The sequence below is a fragment of the Saccopteryx bilineata genome, chromosome 2 (assembly GCF_036850765.1).
Source record: "Saccopteryx bilineata isolate mSacBil1 chromosome 2, mSacBil1_pri_phased_curated, whole genome shotgun sequence".
Taxonomy (NCBI): domain Eukaryota; kingdom Metazoa; phylum Chordata; class Mammalia; order Chiroptera; family Emballonuridae; genus Saccopteryx; species Saccopteryx bilineata.
The window spans coordinates 393,151,262-393,176,007 of NC_089491.1; the positions used below are offsets into that span (position 1 = coordinate 393,151,262).

The following is a 24,746-nucleotide window of genomic DNA, read 5'->3' on the forward strand; positions in this document are numbered from 1 at the left end:
AGAGCATCGTCCCAACGCTGCAAGGCTGCGGTTTGATCCCAGGTCAGGGCACATACAAGAGTCAACCAATGAGTGCATGGATAAGTAGAACAACAAATCCATCTCTCTCTCTCTCTCTCTCTCTCTCTCTCTCTCTCTCTCACACACACACACACACACACACACACACACACACAATTTAAAATATAAAGAAAAGAGGCCTGGGAGGTTGGGGACAGATGCCTGGCCTCTGAGCAGACCTTATTCTGCAGCCTCTGGGCTGGGAGTATCTTATTTTTATTTTTACCATTTCTTTACGGAGTTTACAGAGAGGAGAGGGAGAGGTGAGGGGAGTGAGAAGTATCAACTCGTAGTTGCTTCACTTTAGTTGTTCATTGGTTGCTTGTCGTCTGTGCCTTGACCGGGCAAGCCCAGGGTTTCAAATTGGTGACCTCAGTGTTCCAGGTCCATGCTTTATGGCCGAGGACCCTGAGTGGGGATGCTCACGTCACACGGTGTCCTTCCAGCCACAACGGTCCTGGCCCCTGAATGTACTTATGTTGGGCAATAAAGACTTGTCACCAATTTTTTTTCCTCTCTCCCTCTCTTTCTAGAATGGTGAGACAGGCCCAAGCCCCTCATCTTGACCATCTTTTCGGGTCCCCGTGGTCTTCTTAGGACCACGGAGGGACCTGCTATCTAGCAAGCATCTGCCTGAGGCTGAGGGCTGTGCTGACCTTTTCTTTCTTTATTTTTTTGCACACTGACCCCTGTGTGCTGAGCAAACCACCTCAGGTGACACATGACAGGGATGGAGGCCAGGAGGCTGAGCCACCGGGTGTAGCACAGTCCCTTCAGAGGCAAGGCTGGGATTGAGCTCTGGCCAGATCTGACCCCCAGTTCGTCCCTGCCGGCAGCTCTGCTTCCATCAGATGCCATCGGCCCCGATACTTGCTCACTACTTAAAGTCAGCGTGCACAAGCCAGGCGGGCAGCTCAGTGACAATGGCCTGTGGCTTTGCCATGCGCTTGGCGTTCAACCAGGACACTCAGCCCTCCCAGAGGTGTTCATGGGTGAGCAGCTGCCCCTGGGAACCGGCTGAGCCTGTTGTTCAGTAACAAGCGGTGGGAGAGGGGTTAATGACTAACCCCTTCACACACAGGACTCGACAGAGGAAAGAGATCAAGGCGCTGCTTACAGGAGAGCCAGGAAGGCTGAGACTGCCCGTCCCCCCCACCCAAATACCTTTGCCTTCGACAAACCAATCCCTCGGAAGGCATTTACTTCCAAAGCCATTGCTAGAAATGTACCGTCAATCAAAAGGTCATTTATGAAGCTATTGGAAGGACCCAGATTTGATTTATTAAACCTGTCCCCTAAAGATGAAGCAGTTGAGGCCCTGGCCGGTTTGCTCAGTGGTTAGAGCATTGGCCCCGCATACAGGCATCTTGGATTCGATCACTGGTCAGGGCACACAGGAGAAGTGACCATCTGCTTCTCTCTCTCTTCTCTCTCTTCTCCTCTCACAGCCAGTGGCTTGACTGGTTGGAACGTCAGCCCCAGGCACTGAGCATAGCTCTGTTGGTCCAAGCATCGGCTCCAGACAGGGGTTGCCTGGTGGATCCCAGTTGGGATGCATGTGGGAGTCTGTCCCACTATCTCCCCTCCTCTCATTTAAAAAAAGAAAAAAGAAAAACAATAGTATTTGGTCCCCTTTCCTCAGCCTGGGTCTCAGAAGGAAATAAATCATTTAGAGACAACACCTCCCACCCGCTTCTGATAAAAATTCCTGGACAAAGGGGGTGGGTTGGGAGGAGCCGATTGGCGGGGCCAGGGAGAGAGTGGCACTGGAGGACACGAGGGTGACATCCCACACTCAAGCCCAGTCACATTGTACATCCCCACCCCATCCGACCCACCGTGACCACACCCACAGATACAACTTCCCCGCCAGCTCACCCAGGATGGCACCGGAACGCCGGGGGCCCGCCCAGCAGAGAACCCGACCATATCACCCCGTGAAAGCAGAGTCCATCCCAAGAGAAAGAACTCACATCACGATTTTCAAACACCATTCTGACACTGAATGTGTGGCACTTTCTCCACCAACCAATTCTCCATCTCTCTGGACGCCAACTGGGTGTCCTGAAATTCAGTTCAATTCTGACACCGTCTACCCGAGTTAGCCCAGACTCCACCAATTAAGGGCTCAGTCCCACAAGACTGTCCCCCCGCCCCCACGGCTTCAGACACCAGTTGCAAGCCCTGGGCCTCCCATAATTCTGACCAAGTGTCTCTATAAGTTGGGGGAGGGGGGCTCCCATAACTCCCTCTTCGGATTGATCATCTGCTAGAACCGCTCTCAGGACTCGGGGGAACACTTTACCATTACTGGTTATTACAAAAGGGAGGACGGACACAGGCGAACAGCCAGATAAAGAGGCGCATCGAGGTTCGGAAGGGTTCAGAGGTGCAGAAGGGTCCCCTGAGCACAGGCGCTCCAGTCCCCGTGGAGCTGGGGACAGTCACCGTCCTGGCACACGGGTGTGTTTGCCCACCCCATTCGTTGTGTAGGGTTTTTATGGAGGCTTCATTATCTAAGTCATGGGCCACTGGCGACGAACTCCACCTCTAGCCCCTTTCTTCTCCTGAAGGTTGGGGGCGGGGCACTGGAGGTTCCCTCCCCTCTAATCGTGCCTTGGTCTTTCAGGGGACCATGCCTTATCCTTAAATTATCTAGGCGCCCCCCGATAAAAGGCCCTCTCTTCAGTCTGGAAAACCCAAGGGCTTCGCAGGAGCTCTGTGCAAGGATCCAAACAGTCACACGCCTTGTAACATTTCGGTCAAGGACGGAGTGTGTGTCCTGCGGTGTCTACACCCCAGACCCTAGGTAGGCTCCAGGTAAGTGCCCTCTATAATGTTTACACGATGACATCACCTACAACGCACTTCTCAGAACCTATGCCCGTCGTTAAGTGACACAGTCGTATCTGTTTCTTCATGTTACAGCCCAGACTCACGAAAAACATCTGGAGGAGTGGGGGTTGGGTGGGAGAGGGGCTGGCCGGGGCCAAAGCAGGAGGACTGGAACCATCTCTCTTTTTCTGGGGGGGGGGCGTAGGGAGAAGAGACATCTCTGGGTTTATTTTCTCAGTGCCTCCGCTCAACCAGGTGGATGAGTGGTGAGAACCAGACACGAGGGGCACCTGCCCAGCTGACTGCTCCGGCTGGTAGATGACACTCCCGAGCTGGCTGGCTCATCAGTGACTCCCGTTTCTGCAAGAGACACAGACAGGACCTACTGGGTCTTCCTATTAGCTATCACCTGCCTGCCTGTCCCTCTGGAAACACACGTGTCCACGGCAGCAGGGGTGAGAAAGGGCAAGGTGGCAGAACATTGGGAACTGCCTCCAAGTCCACCTCGAGTGAATCATGGAATGCTGTGATCATTAAGAGGAGGTGGCTTTTATGACACAGATGATGCATTTAAGTGAAAGAGCAAACTGCAGAAAGTATGGAGACGTGTCCCCTTGTCACGTACAAAGGACTGTCTCAGCGACGGCAGAGCTCCGAAGGGTGTGGGCGTGCGCTCGCCTGCTCAGGAGAGGACATGGGACTGAGGGGTGGGTGATGAGAATGACCACGTTTTCTGCAGGCCCCAGGGGCACTCGGACCCTGCTCCCGCTCCCTTCACGAGCCATTCCAAGCTGTTTTCTACAACTAAGTAGAGAGGCTCACTTTGAGTTTGTTTTTTCTTTTTTCATTTTTCCGAAGCTGGAAACGGGGAGGCAGTCAGACAGACTCCAGCATGTGCCTGACCGGGATCCACCCGGCATGCCCATCAGGGGGCGATGCTCTGCCCATCGGGGCGTAGCTCTGTCGCGACCAGAGCCATTCTAGCACCTGAGGCAGAGGACATGGAGCCATCCCCAGCGCCTGGGCCAACTTTGCTCCAATGGAGCCTTGGCTGAGGGAGGGGAAGAGAGAGACAGAGAGGAAGGAGAGGGGGAGGGGTGGAGAAGCAGATGGGCGCTTCTCCTGTGTGCCCTGGCTGGGAATCGAACCCGGGACTCCTGCACGCCAGGCTGACGCTCTACCACTGAGCCAACTGGCCAGGGCCGAGTTTTTCTTTTTAAGAGACAAGAAGGGGGGAGGGGAGGAAAGAGATGAGAGGCATCAGCTCGTAGTTGCTTCACTTTAATTGTTTTTAATGATTGCTTCTCTCATGTGCCTTGACTGGGGGGCTTCAGCCAAGTCAGTGATCCCTTGCTCAAGCCAGTGACCTTGGGATCATGTCTATGATCCCACACTCAAATCGGTGACCTTGGGTTTCAAACCTGGGACCTCAGTGTCCCAGGTTGATACTCTATCCACCGCACCACCGCTAGTCAGATGCAGAAGCAAAAACGTAATCAAGGTGATGAACATTTCCAACTCCACAAAGTGTATATTCAGCTTTCATTTTATTTTAATTATAAAACAATTGCCAAAACACAAAGTGTAAAAAATGACACACAAACACAGTAAGTTTTTATTTCTTATTTTGTTGCAGAAAATAAATAACGATCACATATTCCATATGCTTGTCTATAAAAGCATTTCTAAAAATGTCATTTACTGGATTCGACAGTCTAGTTTTCTGGCTTTTCAATGGCAGGATCATACGGTAGACCGTTTTATTCTATTAAATTTCTTAAGCACTTGGGCCCCAACAATTTTGGAAAAAGGCTGTTTGTGAGCTTAAATGTCTTGGTCCAAGTTACATTTTAAATAGTTAAACAACATCTTAACTTATTTTAAGAGGAGACTAGAGGTTTTCTTTTATAAAAATTGCCCAAACTCACAAACACCCAAATTGACATAAAAAGTTGGTCTATCTTCATAGTATTAACCACAAAGGAACACGACACAAACGGCCCCTCGGAAAGGCCGCGCCAGGCAAGGCGAGACTCCCAGTCCCCGCCCCCACTTCCAGTTTGGCCCTGGGTCGCTGCCCGGACGGCTCCTCAGTCGTCCAGGCCGATGTTTCTGAAGAGGTAGGACATGGACTCCCCGTTGTGGATCCGGCGGATGGCCTCGGACAGGATCATGCTGATGTCCACGGTTTTGATTTTGGGGCACTGCAGCTTCTGGATCTCGTGTGGAATCGTATTGGTCACCACCACCTTCGAATCAAGAGAGAAAACCACGAGCATCAAACACCGCTTCCCGGTCTGACCTGAAAATCTGATCCAGCTCTTCTCAAGTCTCTGAAGGCACTGGGTCTACCTGACCTCCAGCACGCTTTCAGTGTGTCTGCCACCTGGCTCTCAGGGTAAGACCTGCTAAGACCACACCCACCAGGACAGCTACGGGCAGAAAGAACGGAAGTGTTGCAAGGACACAGAGGAGCTGGCACCCTCCTGCACTGCTGGTCTGGTGGGAGCGGGCGCAGCTCAGAGGAGCTGGAAAAGTCTGGCAGCTCCTTCAAGGTCTAAACATGAAGGTACCATGTGACCTGGCAGTTCCACCCCTGCCCAGGAGAAGTGAAGACACACATTCACACAAAAGCTTGTATGTGAATGTCCCTAACAGCACTAATGCATGACAGTCAGAAAGCAGAAACGGCCCAGATCCCATGAATGGGGAGGTGACAGTGGGTTCCTGCTGCATAACTCAGCAAAAGGAACAAAGTGTCCAGGCTGCAAACAGATGAGCATTACGCTCAGTGAAAGGAGCAGACATAAAGGACCAGATGGCATGATTCCCCCATACAACATCCCTTACGTGAACGGAGAGACAGAACGCAGATTAGGTGACCTGGTTGCCCAGGGCTGGGTGCACAGAGAAGAAATGAGCATGACGTCACCACTGACTGTGGTGATGGTTGTACAATTCTGTGAATGTACTAAAAACCACAGACTTATACACTTTTTTTTGGTATTTTTCCGAAGTGAGAAGCAGGGAGGCAGAGAGACAGACTCCTGCATGCGCCCGACTGGGATCCAGCCGGCACGCCCACCAGGGGGCGATGCTCTGCCCATCCTGGGGTGCCGCTCTGTTGCATCCAGAGCCATTCTAGCGCCTGAGGCAGAGGCCACAGAGCCATCCCCAGCGCCCGGGCCAACTTTGCTCCAATGGAGCCTTGGCTGCAGGAGGGAAAGAGAGAGAGACAGAGAGAAAGGAGAGGGGGAAGGGTAGAGAAGTAGATGGGCGCTTCTCCTGTGTGCCCTGGCCGGGAATCGAACCTGGGACTTCCACACACCAGGCCAACACTCTAGCACTGAGCCAGCCAACCAGAGCCCAAGTTATACACTTTAAATGGGTGGATTGGCCTGACCAGGCGGTGGCGCTGTGGATAGAGCGTTGGACTGGGATGCAGAAGACCTGGGTTTAAGACCCCAAGGTCGCCAGCTTGAGCGCGGGCTTATCTGGTTTGAGCAAAAGCTCACCAGCTTGGACCCAAGGTCACTGGTCCAGCAAGGGGTTACTCGGTCTGCTGAAGGCCCGCGGTCAAGGCACATATGAGAAAGCAATCAATGAACTAAGGTGTTGCAACACGCAATGAAAAACTAATGATTGATGCTTCTCATCTCTCTCCGTTCCTGTCTGTCTGTCCCTGTCTATCCCTCTCTGTGACTCTCTCTCTGTCTCTGTAAAAAAAATAAATAAATAAATAAAAAATTTAAATGGGTGGATTGGATAGTATGTGAACTATACCTCAATAAAGCTATTATTTTTAAAAGATTTGATAAAAATGAAAAAAGGAGAAAAGCACTTTTCAACGGCTACAAATGAAAAAAGTTAAAATATTCAGTCTTCTTAAGAAAACAGGGAAGGAGAATAATTTTTATTATTTATAATATGTATATATTCCCTACTTCCAAAATAAGGGTCAAGATAATTTATAACAAAGAAGCACACACAGCCTGATCAGGTGGTGGCACAGTGGACAGAGCACTGATCTGGGATGCTGAGGACCCAGGTTCCAAATCCAGAGGTCAAGGGCTTGAGCACGAGTCTCTGCTGGAGCCCCCCAGTCAAGGCACATGTGAGAAGCAATCAATGAACAACTAAAGTGACGCAAGTAAGAGCTGATGTTTCTCATCTTTTTCTGTCTCTCTCTCTTGCAAAAAACCCAAAAGAACAACAGAGCAGCACACAAAGAAAGGAGATTGTTGAAACAGACGGACAATCAGAAGCTGCTCAGACCAGCGCGCGGCATTATCTGGCAAAAAATGGAAACATCGAGGTTACGTAAGGTTCGTCACCTGTGAAGGGAAAAGAGTTCCCAAAGGGGAGAAAGAAACACCTTCCCCGGGGTCAGACGGAGTCCTCCGCACCATCCACACCGCTTGCGTGCCGGGATCCGGGGGCGGGGGCGGGGGCCTGAGCCCGCTGCACACGCCTCCCGGAGCACACCATGCAGCGCCCTTGTGAGCCGTTTCTCTTACTCAATATCCACCCTCGGTGGGAAATGGATTTCCCAAATTTATTCTAACCATTTTTTAAAATAACAGATTAATGGACACATCATTCATATACCACACAATTCACCCATTGTTTTAAAGGGGAACAAATTAATAATATTTTGTGCAAGCAGATCAAGTGCTACCGATTTTTTCTATCAGTTTCCTCTCAAACACTGAAAATCACAGTGCTCTATTCTGGGAACAGCCAACCCACCCACTTGATGTGTACAATTCAGCAGTTTTCAGAAAGCCCCGAGTTTAACCCGTGTTTCGAGTCTGCCCGAGGAGGTCCTCCGTGCTGTCACTGTCACTCCTCGTCCCCTCCCCCGGCTGGCAGCATCACGTCCTGTCCGTGTAGAGGCCTCTTCTGCACATTTCATTTGACAACTCTCAATTCAAGAACAGAAAGACTCTGGGGGGGCACACAGTGCAGTACAGACCACGTACTAGAGTCTGCACCTGAGACCAGCAGGACGCTATGGCCCACGTCATCCCAGTAAATCATTTACAAAAAGAAAGACAAGCACTTCGGGTCCTGCTCCGCAACCCCACGCACCACCCTCTTCTGGAAGATGGGAGTCAGCCTCTTCCTCCTCTGACTCTCACTTCTGTGACCCTGCTGTGACCTCCACCTTGTTCTCACCTGCCAGCTCCTGTGCAGCCACGGTCTGTGTCCGCGTACAGAGAAACCTTCGCTCCCGACCAGCGTGGACGCAGGAGCTGGTTCAGCCGCGGTCTCCTGCCCCCGTTCCAGCCTGCACACCGGTGCCGGTGCTCACAGGGGCGCAGAGAAGCTGCAGGGGCGGCCTCAACCCTCGGTGCTCCACTGTGACTCTCGCCTGCCCTGCTGACTTAGGCCTTTCCTCCAGTGTCCCCTCTGTGCCTTTCCCCCAGTGTCCCCTCTGTGCCTTTCCCCCAGTGTCCCCTCTGTGCCTTTCCTCCAGTGTCCCCTCTGTGCCTTTCCCCCAGTGTCCCCTCTGTGCCTTTCCCCCAGTGTCCCCTCTGTGCCTTTTCCCCAGTGTCCCCTCTGTGCCTTTCCCCCAGTGTCCCCTCTGTGCCTTTCCCCCAGTGTCCCCTCTGTGCCTTTCCCCCAGTGTCCCCTCTGTGCCTTTCCTCCAGTGTCCCCTCTGTGCCTTTCCTCCAGTGTCCCCTCTGTGCCTTTCCCCCAGTGTCCCCTCTGTGCCTTTCCCCCAGTGTCCCCTCTGTGCCTTTCCTCCAGTGTCCCCTCTGTGCCTTTCCTCCAGTGTCCCCTCTGTGCCTTTCCCCCAGTGTCCCCTCTGTGCCTTTCCCCCAGTGTCCCCTCTGTGCCTTTCCCCCAGTGTCCCCTCTGTGCCTTTCCCCCAGTGTCCCCTCTGTGCCTTTCCTCCAGTGTCCCCTCTGTGCCTTTCCCCCAGTGTCCCCTCTGTGCCTTTCCCCCAGTGTCCCCTCTGTGCCTTTCCCCCAGTGTCCCCTCTGTGCCTTTCCTCCAGTGTCCCCTCTGTGCCTTTCCCCCAGTGTCCCCTCTGTGCCTTTCCTCCAGTGTCCCCTCTGTGCCTTTCCTCCAGTGTCCCCTGTGCCTTTCCCCCAGTGTCCCCTCTGTGCCTTTCCTCCAGTGTCCCCTCTGTGCCTTTCCTCCAGTGTCCCCTCTGTGCCTTTCCCCCAGTGTCCCCTCTGTGCCTTTCCCCCAGTGTCCCCTCTGTGCCTTTCCTCCAGTGTCCCCTCTGTGCCTTTCCTCCAGTGTCCCCTCTGTGCCTTTCCTCCAGTGTCCCCTCTGCCTCAGAGGCCTGGCTCCAGCAGCCCCTCCGCCCTCCTCTGCTTGGCGGTTTCTAACTGGCCCACACACAGCGCCTGTGAGCACCCCCTCTGTGCCCGTGGACAGACCGGTGAGAGCGGCCCTGTGCCTTAAGTCCTCTCACGTTACTTAATATGTGAATTCCGTATTAATTATGTCATTCTGGGTTCTTAGTCCCTTCTGTCCAGCTGAGGGAGGAGGCTGGACTGATCAGAGCCGTGCAAGTCTGGCCTCTTGTCTGTACTGAAGAACCTTGAGGCCCTGGCCGGTTGGCTCAGTGGTAGAGCGTCGGCCTGGCGTGCAGAAGTCCCGGGTTCGATTCCCGGCCAGGGCACATAGGAGAAGCGCCCATTTGCTTCTCCACCCCTCCCCCTCCTTCCTCTCTGTCTCTCTTCCCCTCCCGCAGCCAAGGCTCCATTGGAGCAAAAAGATGGCCCGGGCGCTGGGGATGGCTCCTTGGCCTCTGCCCCAGGCGCTAGAGTGGCTCTGGTCGCAACAGAGCGACGCTCCGGATGGGCAGAGCATTGCCCCCTGGTGGGTGTGCCGGGTGGATCCCGGTCGGGCGCATGCGGGAGTCTGTCTGTCTCTCCCCATGTCTAGCTTCAGAAAAATACAACAACAAAAAAAAAAAAAAAAAAAAGAACCTTGAACCCATCAAAGGGGATGACCTTGGGGTCAGGCTCAAGGAGACCCAATGTGAAGAGTACAACTATGATACTTGGATTCAATACCCAGGGTCTAAATGGGACAGCTCTTCTCCTTCAGAGACAATAAAAATGTGGTTTATACACTCAATCCCTCACAAAGCAGGGTCAGTAAACCTGGACAGCCTCCCTCCAGCCCTGTTGGCCTTCCTCTCTAGACTTCCTGTCCCGAGCAGCCGCCCTGGGAGAGAGATCCAAATGTCCAGGCTAGGAACTGAGTGGTCTCCAGTCACTTACCTTTTCTGATGCACAATTCTCATCTCCCTGAAAGGGGCGCCCACGTGGACCCTGCCAGGGCTCAGGGAGGGTGTGTGCACAGCCCTGGGCAGGTCACACAGACTACTACTGCTTTTATGAGAGCTATCAGGACCATTAAGTATTACTAAGGGGGAAAGACAGAGGCTTCTAGTAAAGGAAACACAAACACAACCCATTTAATCCGTTCAGAACCACAAAAGAGTGCCTTCTTCACCTTCACCTCCCCCCTGTGACTACGGACCAGGCGGGGGCCGGAGCAGCAGGGCAGCTGTGCCCACACACAGGCGGGCGCGGTTACCTCGTCGATGGCAGATTCTTCGATCAGTCGGGGAGCATCTGAAGACAACAGGCCATGGGTCGCCATCACGAAGATCTTGTATGCCCCTCTCTCCTTCAGGGTCTCCGCTGCAGCGAGAAAGCTGTCCACATCGTCGATGATGTCATCCTGCCAAGTCCCAGATTGAGCACAACAACGTCCACCATCCCTTTTGCGAGGTGGGTTCAGACAAGCAGGAAAAGGAAGGGGTCTGACCGATGTGAGGGCCGTAAGACCTGCTGCTTCGCTTTGAGACGTCCAGACAGCACGGCCCTGTCACCACCCCCACTGGGCTCTCGGGGCCCCTCCCAGCAAATCTGCGGCTGTCACAACCGCTGTCACATCTCCCTCCCACACGTGGTGTTCCTGGGGTCCCCAACTCTGTACCCTCCATCCAGCACTGGGCCTGCACCATGCTGGTGCTCCAATTTTGTAAAAAGTCACAAAGTACACAGACTTCATCATATAAACATCAAAAACACGCAGAATGTAGAGTTTAGGGATACATGTACTCACGGCAGAATGTAAGGACAGTAAAGGGCATGCATGACAACTGGGGGGGGGACAGGACAATGACAACAGGGGGGGGACAGGACAATGACAACGGGGGGGGACAGGACAATTGACAACAGGGGGGGGAGACAGGACAAAGCCCAGAGGCTCTAACAGAGCGCACGCCCATGTTCTGCTTCTAAGCTGAGTGGCGAGGACCCCTGTGTTCTCGTTTTATTCTTATTTAAACTATACAGGCATTAAATGTACTCCTTTTGAGCACTGGTTCTGTGAAGTGTGGCAGGATGTGTGTCTTAAACAGTTATAATCACTTTTTTTTCTTTTTTTTTTATTTATTCATTTTAGAGAGGAGAGAGAGAGAGAGAGAGAGGAGAGAGAGACGGGGGAGGAGCTGGAAGCATCAACTCCCATATGTGCCTGACCAGGCAAGCCCAGGGTTTCAAACCGGCGACCTCAGCATTTCCAGGTCGATGCTTTATCCACTGCGCCACCACAGGTCAGGCCTTGTTTCTTTTTTTTTAATTTTTAAATTTATTTTTAGAGAGAGGAATGGAGAGAGAGAGAGACAAGAATATCAATCTGTTCCTGGATGTGCTCTGACCAGGGATCGAACTGACAACCTCTGCACTTCAGGACAATGCTTCAACCAACTGAGCTATCTGGCCAGGGCAACTTTGTTTCCTATTTTGATCACCAAACAATTCCTCATGTTATGACAAACAGCTGCACAATATTTAGTTAACTAAGCAGTCAGCAATTTCTTTTTCTTTTTTTCCTGTGGCAGAGACAGAGAGAGACAAAGAGAGTCAGAGAGAGGGACAGATAGGAACAGACAGACAGGAAGGGAGAGGGATGAGAAATATCAATTCTTCGTTGCAGTTCCCTAGTTGTTCATTGATTGCTTTCTCATATGTGTCTTGACCAGGGGGCTACAGCAGACCGAGGGACTCCTTGGGCTCAAGCTGGTGAGCTTTGCTCAAACCAGATGAGCCTGCACTCAAGATGGGGACCTCAGGGTCTTGAACCTGGTTCCTCCACATCCCAGTCCGATGTTCTATCTACTGTGCCACCGCCTGGTCAGGCAGCGATTTCTTTTTCTTTTCTTTTCTTTTATTTTATTTTATTTATTCATTTTTAGAGAAGGAGAGAGAGAGAGAGAGAGAAGAGGTGGAAGCGTCAACTCCCATATGTGCCTTGACCAGGCAAGCCCAGGGTATCGAACCGGCAACCTCAGCATTTCCAGGTCGACGCTTTATCCACTGCACCACCACAGGCCAGGCCAGGCAGCGATTTCTTAATAAACTAAGAATAACAATTTTCAATTTTTGGATCCACATAAATATTTAGTGCAAGACATTGCAACTTAAATGAGACTTCCTGGCCACACTTCTACCCACATAATTAACAACAAGTAAACACAGTGACACCACACTTCTACCCACACAATTAACAACAAGTAAACACAGTGACACCACACTTCTACCCACACAATTAACAACAAGCAAACACAGTGACAGTGGTGAACAGGACAACTGATAGCAAGAGGCTCACGTACCACGATGATGGCGATCCTCCCGCCCACGTCGCCCACAACGGTGATCGGGGGCTTCTCCTTGGGGATCAGCACTGGTCAGGACAAAACACAGACACACACGTTTCTATATTAAAAAGCCAAAGCATTTAAAAAGTCAATGTCTCCTGATAAAAAGAACCAAGAAACTAGAAACAGAGGCACCTCCTTACTGATAAAAAATAACCATGAGCCTGACTAGGCGGTGGCGCAGTGAATAAATCACCACCCCGAGATCACCAGCTTGAGCGTAGGCTCATCACAGCTTGAGTGTGGGATCATAGACATGACACCAAGGTCACTCACTGGCTTGACCCCAAGGTTGCTGGCTTGAGCAAGGAGTCACTCGCTCTACTGCAGCCCCCCACCCAGTCAAGGCACATATGAGAAAGCAATCAATGAACAATTAAGGTGCTGCAACAAAAAATTGATGCTTCTCATCTCTCTCCCCTTCCTGTCTGTCTGTCCCTCTCTCTGTCTCTATCATAAAAATAAAATAAAATAAAATAAAATAAAATAAAATAAAATAAAATAAAATAAAATAAAATGGCAACCATGAAAACCTCAGAGCTCTATCAGTGACTCAGTGAGAGACTGACCACGTTTTCCTAGGACCAGGGACAGACGACTGTGTCCCTACGTCTGCACTGTGCGAGCCCAGGTCTGGACGTAGTGATACAGAGCTGTGAGGACGTCCACTGTCCTCACTGCCGTTCCACACTGGCCTGGGTGTGCTAACCAGGGCACTTACACAAGAAAAGAAATAAAATGTAGCCACATGGACAGGAAGAAGTCAAGTTATCTCTATTAGCAAACGACATGCTTCTACATACAGAAAATACAAAAAAAAACTACAAAAAAACAAAAAAAAACTACCCAAGCTAACATACAAACTCACCAGAGTTGAAAGGTAACAATATTAACACACAAAACTCAACTGTTTCCACATACCAGCATTGAGCAACTCTAAGAAGAAATTAAAATCCAACTCTACTTAAAAAGTATCTAAAGGAATAAAATACCTAGGAATAAATTTTTTTTTTTTTTTTTTTTTTTTTTTTTTTTTTTATTCATTATAGAGAGGGAAGAGAGGGGGGGGAGGAGCAGGAAGCATCAACTCCCACATGTGCCTTGACCAGGCAAGCCCAGGGTTTTGAACCGGCAACCTCAGAGTTTCCAGGTTGACGCTTTATCCACTGTGCCACCACAGGTCAGGCAGGAATAAATTTTTTAAGGAGGCGAGAGACTTGCACACACACTGAAAACTACCCCACACCAGGAGGAGATACTGCAGATACCTGAAGGCAAAGACAGCCTTGCTCCCAGGTCAGGGAGCCTGAGGCTGTTGGGGCGCCAGTGCCCCCAGGGGGACCCAGAGTCACTGCAGGTCCTGTCCCGGTCTCAACCGCTGCTTTTGCAGAAATGAATGATAATAAAATTCATATGGAAATGCAAGGGACTCCAAGTAGCCAGAATCTTTTTTAAAATGGAAGAATTAAAAGTGGAAGACTCGGCCCTGGCCGGTTGGCTCAGCGGTAGAGCATCGGCCTGGTGTGCGGGGGACCTGGGTTCGATTCCCGGCCAGGGCACATAGGAGAAGCGCCCATCTGCTTCTCCACCCCCACCCCCTCCTTCCTCTCTGTCTCTCTCTTCCCCTCCCGCAGCCGAGGCTCCATTGGAGCAAAGATGGCCCGGGCGCTGGGGATGGATCCTTGGCCTCTGCCCCAGGCGCTAGAGTGGCTCTGGTCGCGGCAGAGCGACGCCCCGGAGGGGCAGAGCATCGCCCCCTGGTGGGCAGAGCTTCGCCCCTGGTGGGCGTGCAGGGTGGATCCCGGTCGGGCGCATGCGGGAGTCTGTCTGACTGTCTCTCCCCGTTTCCAGCTTCAGAAAAATACAAAAAAAACAAAAACAAAAAAACAAGTAATTCCTATTTGAAAAAAATTAAGTCAGCCTTAAAATCAAAGAGAGAAGCAGAAAAGAGGGCCAGCACACTTACTGGGGATCTCCAGGCTGGGGTGGATGGCCGCCACGCTCCTGACCACGGGCGGGGAGTGCCGGCCGTCCACCAGGTCGGACTCCGCGTCCTGCGCCTCTCCGTGAATCACTGCAATCCCCAGCCGGAGGCGCTCAGCAAAGGACTGGGCCCTGAGGGAGAGCGCAAGACAGTTCAGACATCAAAGGACTGGGCCCTGAGGGAGAGCGCGAGACAGTTCAGACATCAAGCAGCCCTGTCTCTGTTCACGTAGATGGAAGAAGCAGTAAAAGGACACAAAATGTAGTTTCCCAAAAGATTAATGAAAAGAAGGTATTAGAATAACCTGAGTCTTAGACTCCAGGACAAAGTACGAAGACTGCATGGAATAAACACATCCCTCTGGTGGGCCCCACTGGTTGGCTCAGTGGTAGAGCATTGGCCCAGCGTGTGGATGTCCTGGGTTCGATTCCCAGTCAGGGCACACAGGAGAACAGGAGAAAGCCCATCTGCTTCTCCACCCCTCCCCCTACTGTCTGTCTCCCTCTTCCCCTCCCACAGCCATGGCTCGCCTGGCTCCAGTGTGGCCTGGGAGCTGGGGATGGCTCCATGGAGCCTCTGCCTCAGGTGCTAAAAACAGCTGGGCTGCCAGCATGGCCCCAGATGGGCAGAGCATTGGCCTCAGACAGGGGTTGCCAGGTGGATCCGGGTCAGGACACATGTGGGAATCTATCTCCTCTCACTTGGGAAAAGAAGAAGAAGAAAAAAGATGTCTCTATTCCGAATGAGTCATTTTGCTGCTGTGATTTAAGCAGAGGAGCAGTCAGACAGATGACAGGCTTCCTGAAGGAAGCGTGCGTGGGCACAGCCCTGGCTGCACTGGGAGGTCGGCTCTAAGAACAGGGCGAGGTCCGAGTTTACCACAAATGTCCCTAATTAATATACTAAATGCCTTTCTTAATTTATAATGGAAAACTACCTATCTGCAATCCTTGATTTATCAACGCCTTACTGCGTGCAAGTGCTCCTGTGCCCTTCAGTATTCGGAGTCGTGGTCCAGGATAAAAGCGCCCACACTTTCTTTCATTCCACAAGACTCAGCAGTGATGGATGCAGTGGGCAACGATATTCAATTGTGGAAAGTAATTTTAAAAGAGCTTTTTTAGGCCCTGGCCGTTTGGCTCAATGGTAGAGCGTCGGCCTGACATGTGGAAGTCCCGGGTTCGATTCCCGGCCAGGGCACACAGGAGAAGCGCCCATCTGCTTCTCCACCCCTCCCCCTCCCCCCCTTCTTTGTCTTCCCCTCCTGCAGCCATGGCTCAACTGGTTCTAGCGAGTTGGCCTCTGGGTGCTGAGGATGGATGGCTCTGTGGTCTCTACCTCAGGAGCTAAAAAAAAAAATGGCTTGGTTGCTGAGCAACAGAGCAATGCCCCAGATAGGCAGAGCATCGCCCCCTGGTGGGCATGCTGGGTGGATCTCGGTCGGGCACATGCGGGAGTTTATCTCTGCCTCCCCACATCTCACTAAAAAAAAAAAAAAAAAATTTTTAAAATAAAGCATGTTTAAGAAAAAGACTTCATTCCTAGTTCCTACATTTGATTTTGCTCTTCCTTCTTGGGAGTGGCTCCCCCAGGGAATGCTGTGTCCGAAACCCCAGCCCCACGTGACTCATCGGCTCCCCTAGGTCCCCCAGGTCCCTGGGATCGGTCAGCACTGCCCCATTTGAATGCCTCAGGGTGTTTTCGTTCTGTTAAACGAAAGAGCTTTTTTAGGCCCTGGCCTAAACACATACCACCTTTTAACACATACCAGTACGTGGCCACTGGCCTGGATACAATTCTGTTAATAAATTACTGAGTTCAAGACAGTAAACACCACAAAGTGTATTTGCTAGCATTAGAAGTGCCAGATTTGAAGGTCAGCAACAAGCAGCTGCCAATCCGGGAGTAGGAAGCGCTATGCTGAGACTCCCGACCTGGAAGGCTCTGGTTGAGAAATGTGACTGGTGCTCACTGAAGGGTGTTGGAAAAAGAAGGAAAAGGAATCAACACTTAATAAATAGAGCTGGCAGACAACCTTTTAAACTATCAGTCCATGAAATAAAAACAGGGCACCAGTGGGAGCCACTGAGGCTGAATGCAGAGACTGGGATGACTGAGGACAGGACCCCTACACAGGGCCGAGGGGCACTCAGCCGTGCCTCCCACCTACCTCTTGGCTGAGGCTGGAGATTTGGCTACGATCACCGCATTCCTGTAATCCGGGATCTGGAACAGATGAGAGGTCAGGAATTACCGTTAGGATCCCACAAGGCTATTCACCCCAACACCCAACAAATAAAAAGAAACAGTACAATGAACTCAAAAAATGTCATCTGGTCACGTGAAAGTTTTCCAAACAGAAAATTTCTTATTTTTTTTCCCTTTTATTTGTTTTATTCAGTGAGAGGAGGGGAGGCAGAGAGACAGACTCCTGTGTGCGCTCCAATGGAGATCCACCTGGCAATCCCACTAGGGGGTGATGCTCTGCCCATCTGGGGCACTGTTCCGTTGCTCAGCTACCAAGCTCTTTTTAGCACCTGGAGGCTGTAGCATCCACCGGGTATGAGAACAAATGTCGGAGACTTTCAGGAGTTAAGATGTTACTTTATTGGCCAGTTTAACCTGCGCAGGGGCGAACTCCCAAGATGTCCAGAGACACGATGCCCACAAGGGGCTGCAAACGGAAGCCGCATCTGGAGCTTACAGTCAGGCCCTTATATATCCTAAGTGAGCAAGCATAGTACAGAAGCAGATGTGGTAGTTTAGCTATTGGCTAGGAAGGTCACACGAAGCATAGCAACAGGGGCCGGTTTTAGCTTAGTGGCGAATTTCAAACCTAAACTTCTGATAAGGGTCTCTGACCCTCTTTGTTCCCAGCCTCACAGGAGCCATATCAGCACTTACTGTTCCTTCAATAGTTACACTCTTTTTTTTTTTTTTTGTATTTTTCTGAAGCTGGAAACGGGGAGAGACTGTCAGACAGACTCCCGCATGCGCCCGACCGGGATCCACCCAGCACGCCCACCAGGGGCGACGCTCTGCCCCTCCAGGGCGTCGCTCTGCCGCGACCAGAGCCACTCTAGCGCCTGGGGCAGAGGCCAAGGAGCCATCCCCAGCGCCCGGGCCATCTTTGCTCCAATGGAGCCTTGGCTGCAGGAGGGGAAGAGAGAGACAAAGAGGAAGGGGGGGGGTGGAGAAGCAAATGGGAGCTTCTCCTATGTGCCCTGGCCGGGAACCAAACCGGGTCCCCCACACGCCAGGCCGACACTCTACCGCTGAGCCAACTGGCCAGGGCCAATAGTTACACTCTTTGCAGCACTCCCTGTACCTTCAATAGTTACACTCTTTGGCAGCCCCAGTACTCCCTGAATCTAACAGAGGCCATGGAACCATCCTCAGCACCCAGGGCCAACTCATTCTAATCGAGCTATGGCTGCAGGAGAGGAAGAGGAAGAGAGAGAGAAAGAGAAAAAGAGAGAGAGAGAGAGAGAGAGGCGAGCAGTGGAGAAGCAGATGGGCACTTTTCTTGAGTGCCCTGACTGGGACAGGACATCCACACGCCATGATGACGCTCTATCACTGAGCAAACTAGCCAAGGCCTAAAATCAATTTTTTATTTATTGATTTTAGTGAGAGGGGAAGGGAGAGAGAGACAGGAACATACATCTGCTCTTGGTATGTGCCCTGACCAGGGATCACACCAACAACCTCTGTGCTTCAGGACGATGTTCTAACCAACCAGGGCTGAGAAAACTTCAAGGTATATTTCTCCTGTGGAAATGAAAACACCTACCCAGGAAAAAGTATTATCAAGGTATGAGCCCCAAAGACCTCTTTTAAGAAAAGACCCAGGCTAGCCTGACCTGTGGTGGCACAGTGGATAAAGCATCGACCTGGAAATGCTGAGGTCACCGGTTCGAAACCCTGGGCTTGCCTGGTCAAGGCACATATGGGAGTTGATGCTTCTAGCTCCTCCCCCTTCTCTCTCTGTCTCTCCTCTCTCCCTCTCCTCTCTTATAAAAAAAAAAAAAAAAAGACCCAGGCTAATAGGTGATTAGCTCATTTCTATGTGCCAGCAAATACTGATAATGTCATATAAGTACTTTTTTTTTTTTTTTTTTTGTCTTTTTCTGAAGCTGGAAACGGGGAGAGACAGTCAGACAGACTCCCGCATGCGCCCGACCGGGACCCACCCGGCACGCCCACCATGGGGCGGCGCTCTGCCCACCAGGGGGCGATGCTCTGCCCCTCCGGGGCGTCGCCATGTTGCGACCAGAGCTACTCTAGCGCCTGGGGCAGAGGCCACAGAGCCATCCCCAGCGCCCGGGCCATCTTCGCTCCAGTGGAGCCTCGGCTGCGGGAGGGGAAGAGAGAGACAGAGAGGAAGGAGGGGGGAGGGTTGGAGAAGCAAATGGGCGCTTCTCCTGTGTGCCCTGGCCGGGAATCGAACCCGGGTCCCCCGCACGCCAGGCCGACGCTCTACCGCTGAGCCAACCGGCCAGGGCCAGGACATTTTTATAGTCATCAGGAAGTTGTCATTTCATAGTACAACGATGATACCCATCCAAATCTGAATCCAAGGTAACTGTCAAATTCCAAACTAGTACAAACAACTATTTACTGTATCTCAGTCATGTACTAAAGAAACCAATTTGTTAAAAGACAATCAGCCCAGTGCTCTTTTAAGAACAGAATATTACGAACCCTTAAGAAAATAATTAAAATATCAGTCTACTCTGGAGTCATTAAAGTAGAACACTTGAAATGATCTGTGCTACTGATAATTATAATTGAAGATACATCCATGACCAACTTCTAGGAGTTCAGAAGACAGAATTAGGTGCTGGCTGGTTTGCTCAGTGGTAGTGTTGGCCCGGTATGTGGATGTCCCGAATTTGATTCTTGGTCGGGGCACACAGGAGAAGTGACCATCTGCTTTTCCACCCCTTCCTCTCCCCTTCTCCTTTTTTGCTCTTTCTCTTTCCCTCCCACAGCCATGGTTCAAATTTGAGTAAGTTGGCTCCGGGCACTAAGGATGGCTCCATGGTCTTGCCTCAGGTGCTAAAAATAGCTTGGTTGCTGAACAACGGAGTAGCAGCCCCAAATGAGCAGAGCACTGGCTCCAGACGGGGTTGCTGGGTAGATCCTGGTCTGGGTGCATGCAGGAGTCTATGTCTCGGTCTCTCTGCCTCTCACTTAAAAGAAGAAAAAAAGATTTTTAATATATAGTGGGTTGCATTTCTAAAGTAAATGGTACTTTAAGCAGAATAGATCAGGTTTTACTCCTTTATGGACAGCCCAGGGACATGGAAATGTCTTTCAACCTTAATGAGTATGTTAAAATAAGAAGTCTGAGCTAGCTCACCTCTTCCTGAATATACTGTAACAAGAAGGGAGATGCTCTTAAATTATCAACAGGAATATTGAAGAAGCCCTGAATTTCCTTCTGGTGTAAATCCATTGTTATAAGATGAGTCAGACCTTTGAAAATAAAGCAGACACAAACACATAAAGAGTTTAACAACCAGTTGAACTATGAGTACTGTATAAAATAGAATGCTATATATAGTAAGTTACTATTAAAAATTGTTCTCATCAAAACAAGTCAGTATCTTTTGCCTGGTGGGTGGTGGTGCAGTGGATAAAGCATCAACCCAGAATGCTGAGGTGGCAGGTTTGAAACCCCAAGTTTGCTGTTCTGAGGGCATCAGCGTGGGGTCGCTGGCTTGAGCAAGGGGCACTGACACAGTGCGGTCAAAGCACGGAGAAGAAGCTCAGTGCACAACTGAGTGAAAGCAACTATGACCTGACGCTTCTCCCCCTCACTGTCTCCCCCCCAAAAAAACAAATTCGGCATCTTTCTCCTATCTCAGATGTTTTAGTGTGGGACTAGGATAACAGAAAACACATACACTGGAGTCTGCCCCCAGTTCCTGACACAGAGCTCCTACAACCTGAGACTTCCTGAGTGATGAGAGCACAGGAGCGTCTCTCGCACTAACGCGGTGGCGCTGGGCGGGGGCTGCACCAGGAAGACAAGCCACACTCAGAAGCTTAGTGTTTTCTGCCCGTCCTCCTTCCTCCAGAGAGGGAAGAGGAGTCAGAAATGGAGTTAATGGGCCCTGGCCAGTTGGCTCAGCGGTGGAGCGTCGGCCTGGCGTGCGGGGGACCCAGGTTTGATTCCCGGCCAGGGCACATAGGAGAGGCGTCCATTTGCTTCTCCACCCCCACCCCCTCCTTCCTCTCTGTCTCTCTCTTCCCCTCCCGCAGCCAAGGCTCCATTGGAGCAGGATGGCCCGGGCGCTGGGGATGGCTTCTTGGCCTCTGCCCCAGGTGCTAGAGTGGCTCTGGTCACGGCAGAGCGATGCCCCGGAGGGGCAGAGCATCGCCCCCTGGTGGGCAGAGCTTCGCCCCTGGTGGGCGTGCCGGGTGGATCCCGGTCGGGCGCATGTGGGAGGCGCATGCGGGAGTCTGTCTGTCTCTCCCCGTTTCTAGCTTCAGAAAAAAAATACAAAAAAAAAAGAAATGGAGTTAATGAAGGACTGTGTGTATGAGAAGCCTCCATGACACCCCAGCAGCAAGGATTTCGACCTCCCGAGTTCATGCCCAGGTGGAGGCACTAACTGGGAAGAGTAGTCTATCCGGAGAGGGTACTGAGCTCCACCCTCAGTCTCACAGACCATGCCCTACAATCTCTCCACCCAGATGTTGGTCTGTACCCTTATAATACACTGGTAAACAGAAGTTAACCATCTCCTTAAGTTCTAAGAGCTGCTCTAGCAAATGAACCAAACCCAAGAAGGGGGTGATGGAAACTTCAGATCTACAGACTACAGGCTGGAAGCACAGGTGACGACCTAAACTTAAAACTGGCGTCTGAAGGGGGTGGGGCAGTGTTGTGGGACTGAGCCCTTAATCTCTCTCTCCAAGTAGAGAGAGCCAGATTTAGTTAAACTGTAGGACCCCCAGCTGATGTCAAGAACAGTGTTCAGTGTGAGCAGTAAAGGAGACAGGAGGGAGGTAGAAACCTGGAGAACTGCACTCTTCCTGTTCCAGAGGGAAAGACAGGGTGGATTTCCTCACACAGAGATGCAGGACTTTCACATCAATTTGAAGTCTTAAAGGAGCAAAGATAATAGTAACAAAGAAATACTTCTAATAATTATACTACAGCACATTATATCTCCTTAGAGTTTCCTTAGTATGCACGGCAAAGCCAAGCTAAAACAAATACTGTCTTGAGATATTAAAGCAAACTGTACAACCTGTAACTAGAAAAAACGAAGAACCTTCACCCATTGGCTCATGAAAGGATATCTGAAATAATCACTATAAAAGTTTAATCAGAAGAAATTTGAAAAGCAAAACTTTCCAAAAGAGCCGGAAAGTAAGCCCAACATTCCGCCTAGGAGCCGGGTTCGAGGAGAAGGAAGAACCATCCCAGGTCAGGTCAGCAGCCTGCTCCGCCAGTGAGCTACCCCCCACAGAGTCTCGGGGGGGATGCTCTCGAGGTTGCTGGGTTTGGGTTTTGAATTCTTTGGAATGCTACAGTAGAAAATTTATTCTACAGTGGGTGTGAGTTAAAATGTAGCGCTATAGGACTTTTTATTCTTTTCTCTGTGCAAACGCTCTGTGACTGGGCCTTCTATAATCATATACACACAGGCCGCACACACAGGCACACTGACAGCTCTGAAGACTATTTAGAAACAAGGGAGAGACACTGAGGATGTGACCTGAAAATGCACGACACGAAATGACGCACATGGTTTGCGAGGTACACCAGCCTGTCCTGGGAAATGGGAAGAGACTAAAATAAAAAGTTGCTGTGTTACAACTGTCTGTTCCGAGTGCCTTTTCTCCCTTTGAAAATGACTTACTATGATTTTAACTTGTCATTTCAATATTTTTAAATAAAGAACTTAGGAAAAAATAGGCTGTTTTCACTACTTTTATGTTTTGGGGAGTTGGGAACAGGAGAGAATTCTCTGCACTAACATCAAAATCTGTATCGCCGTTTTTACTCCACTCAGTATTCTAATTTAGCTTTTAAAATGCTTTACAATTTCTAAGGTAAAATAAAACTCCCAGGTTCCCAGTGAGTGGTCAGCCATCTGCCCTCCCTACCAGCTTTGCACATCATGGACGCCAGCAGCTTGGACACGATGGAGCCTCTCTTCCTCATCTTGCACTGCTTGCTGTACGGGAAGTAGGGGATCACGCCAATGATGCTCTTCGCGCAGGACGTCTTACACGCATAGACCATGATCAGGAGCTCCATGATGGTGGTGTTCACGTCCCTGCAGCCCAGGAGAGAAGTCCCAGCAAGGAGGGTAAGACACTTGATAAGAGCTCCCCGTTCCAACAGAGTATAAGCAATTCATGCCTTACCAAGACTTATCAAGGCATGAGAAGGAACCGATCCATTGCTCTCTACCCCCTGGCGCCCCCCTCATTCCCCCCCAGCCAGTGATCCTACTTCTGCCACAGGCTCCCACCACCACGTGCAACTGCATCTGAGAAGTCCACCTGCCCTGCCCATCAGAGAGGGAGAGGGACACATTTTCCACACCAAAGTGACTCTGAAATTAGCCCTCCAAATTACACAGCGGTCCCCACCTTCTCTTGCCTACTGCAAGGTATCGCTGCAGCAGTTTTCCCTCTGTAGCCTCCATCATAAATGTGTCACACTCCCTGGGCTCGTACACATCAGCACATATGTAAGGTCTACCGGAAAGTTCTGTCCGTTTCCATCACAAGTTTCGACACGTAAGCACGTTTATTTGGCGCATGTGTGCCTCTCTATTTTTATCACTTAATATATACATACTGACGTAGCAAATTAACTAAAACAAAGTTGATTCACGTCAGCCTTATGTGTGAAGCCATAGTGTACCCATGGCTACTGATAAAGTTCATTTACGCCACTGTAATTTTTACGAATTTCAACAAGGAAGAAATGCTACAGAAGCATGTTTGTCGCATCCACCATATTCCTGGACTTAGCACCCTCCGACTATCCCTTGTTTTTGTTCTTACAAAATTTTTTGAAGGGCAAAAAATTCAAAAATGAAGAAGATATCAAACAAGCACTGGTTCAATTTTTTGCATCAAAAGATAAAAGAAAAATATCCCACTTTTCAAAAATGGGATATACAAATTGCCCTCACACTGGCAATAAATCATTAATAACAATGGCAATTATATTATTTAATAAAGTTTATTGACGGTAAGAAAAATTCGTAATTTGTTTTATTCCAAAAATGGACAGAACTTTCCGGCAGACCTTATATATGTACGTATGTACGCACACACACGCACGCACACGCACGCGCACACGCACGCACACACACGCACACACGCGCAGGCACATCCCCTGCGCGGCAGATCTCAGGAAAGCTGTCTGCCCTCACTACCTCCACTTCATCCAGTCTGCCTCTCTCCCAGGTCACCCAGGACCCCCATGTGGTTACATCACAAGGCCAGTGCTCAGCCCTTCTCCCACTCACCCAACAGCGGGTCACACACAGCTATGCCCCCTACCCCCTGCTTCCAGGACTCCCCATCTCTCCTGGTATCTTCTGCTGGTTTCTCTTCTCCTGACGTCTGGTCCTAACTCGCGTTCATTTGTCCTCTCTTCCTCCCTCCTCCCTTGGGCTTCTCATCCAATGTCACAGCTTTAGAAATACTGGAGACTCTCACATGTAGAGCCCCAGCCCAAGCTTCTCGACTCCAACCTAACAAATTCCACTGCTACTTGATGATTCCACTCAACTGTCTGTTAAGACATCTCAAAACTCAGGCCCTGGCTGGTTGGCTCAGTAGTAGAGCGTCAGCCTGGCGTGCGGGAGTCCCAAGTTCAATTCCCGGCCAGGGCACACAGGAGAAGCGCCCATCTGCTTCTCCACCCCTCCCCCTCTCCTTCCTCTCTGTCTCTCTCTTCCCCTCCTGCAGCCAAGGCTCCACTGGAGCAAAGCTGTCCCGGTTGCTGAGGATGGCTCCATGGCCTCTACTTCAGGCACTAGAATGGCTCTGGCTGCAACAGAGCAACGCCCCAGATGGGCAGAGCATCGCCTCCTCATGGGCATGCCGGGTGAATCCTGGTCGGGCGCATGCAGGAGTCTGTCTGACTGCCTCCCCATTTCTAACTTAGGAAAAATACAAAAAAAA

At 50.8% G+C, this 24,746-nt stretch overlaps 1 protein-coding gene and 1 non-coding gene across 6 annotated transcripts in view; one reads left to right on the top strand and one right to left on the bottom strand.

Annotated features, from left to right (window-relative positions):
• Positions 1–4,432: 4,432 nt before the first annotated feature.
• The window catches only part of PRPSAP2 (phosphoribosyl pyrophosphate synthetase associated protein 2), a 36,254-nt gene continuing 15,940 nt past the window's right edge, over positions 4,433–24,746 (bottom strand). For all 5 annotated transcript variants that reach the window (XM_066264402.1, XM_066264407.1, XM_066264404.1 and 2 more), the window contains 7 exons: positions 22,704–22,876; positions 19,942–20,057; positions 16,747–16,802; positions 14,559–14,707; positions 12,548–12,618; positions 10,462–10,608; positions 4,433–5,144 (listed from right to left, as the gene is read on the bottom strand). In XM_066264402.1, coding sequence (XP_066120499.1) covers positions 4,986–5,144; positions 10,462–10,608; positions 12,548–12,618; positions 14,559–14,707; positions 16,747–16,802; positions 19,942–20,057; positions 22,704–22,876 — 871 coding nt within the window. In that variant the 3' untranslated portion in view covers positions 4,433–4,985. The remainder of the gene's footprint in view (positions 5,145–10,461; positions 10,609–12,547; positions 12,619–14,558; positions 14,708–16,746; positions 16,803–19,941; positions 20,058–22,703; positions 22,877–24,746) is intronic.
• On the top strand, positions 15,701–15,776 carry TRNAV-GAC (transfer RNA valine (anticodon GAC)). The gene has a single exon. It is a non-coding gene; the product is annotated as a tRNA-Val (tRNA).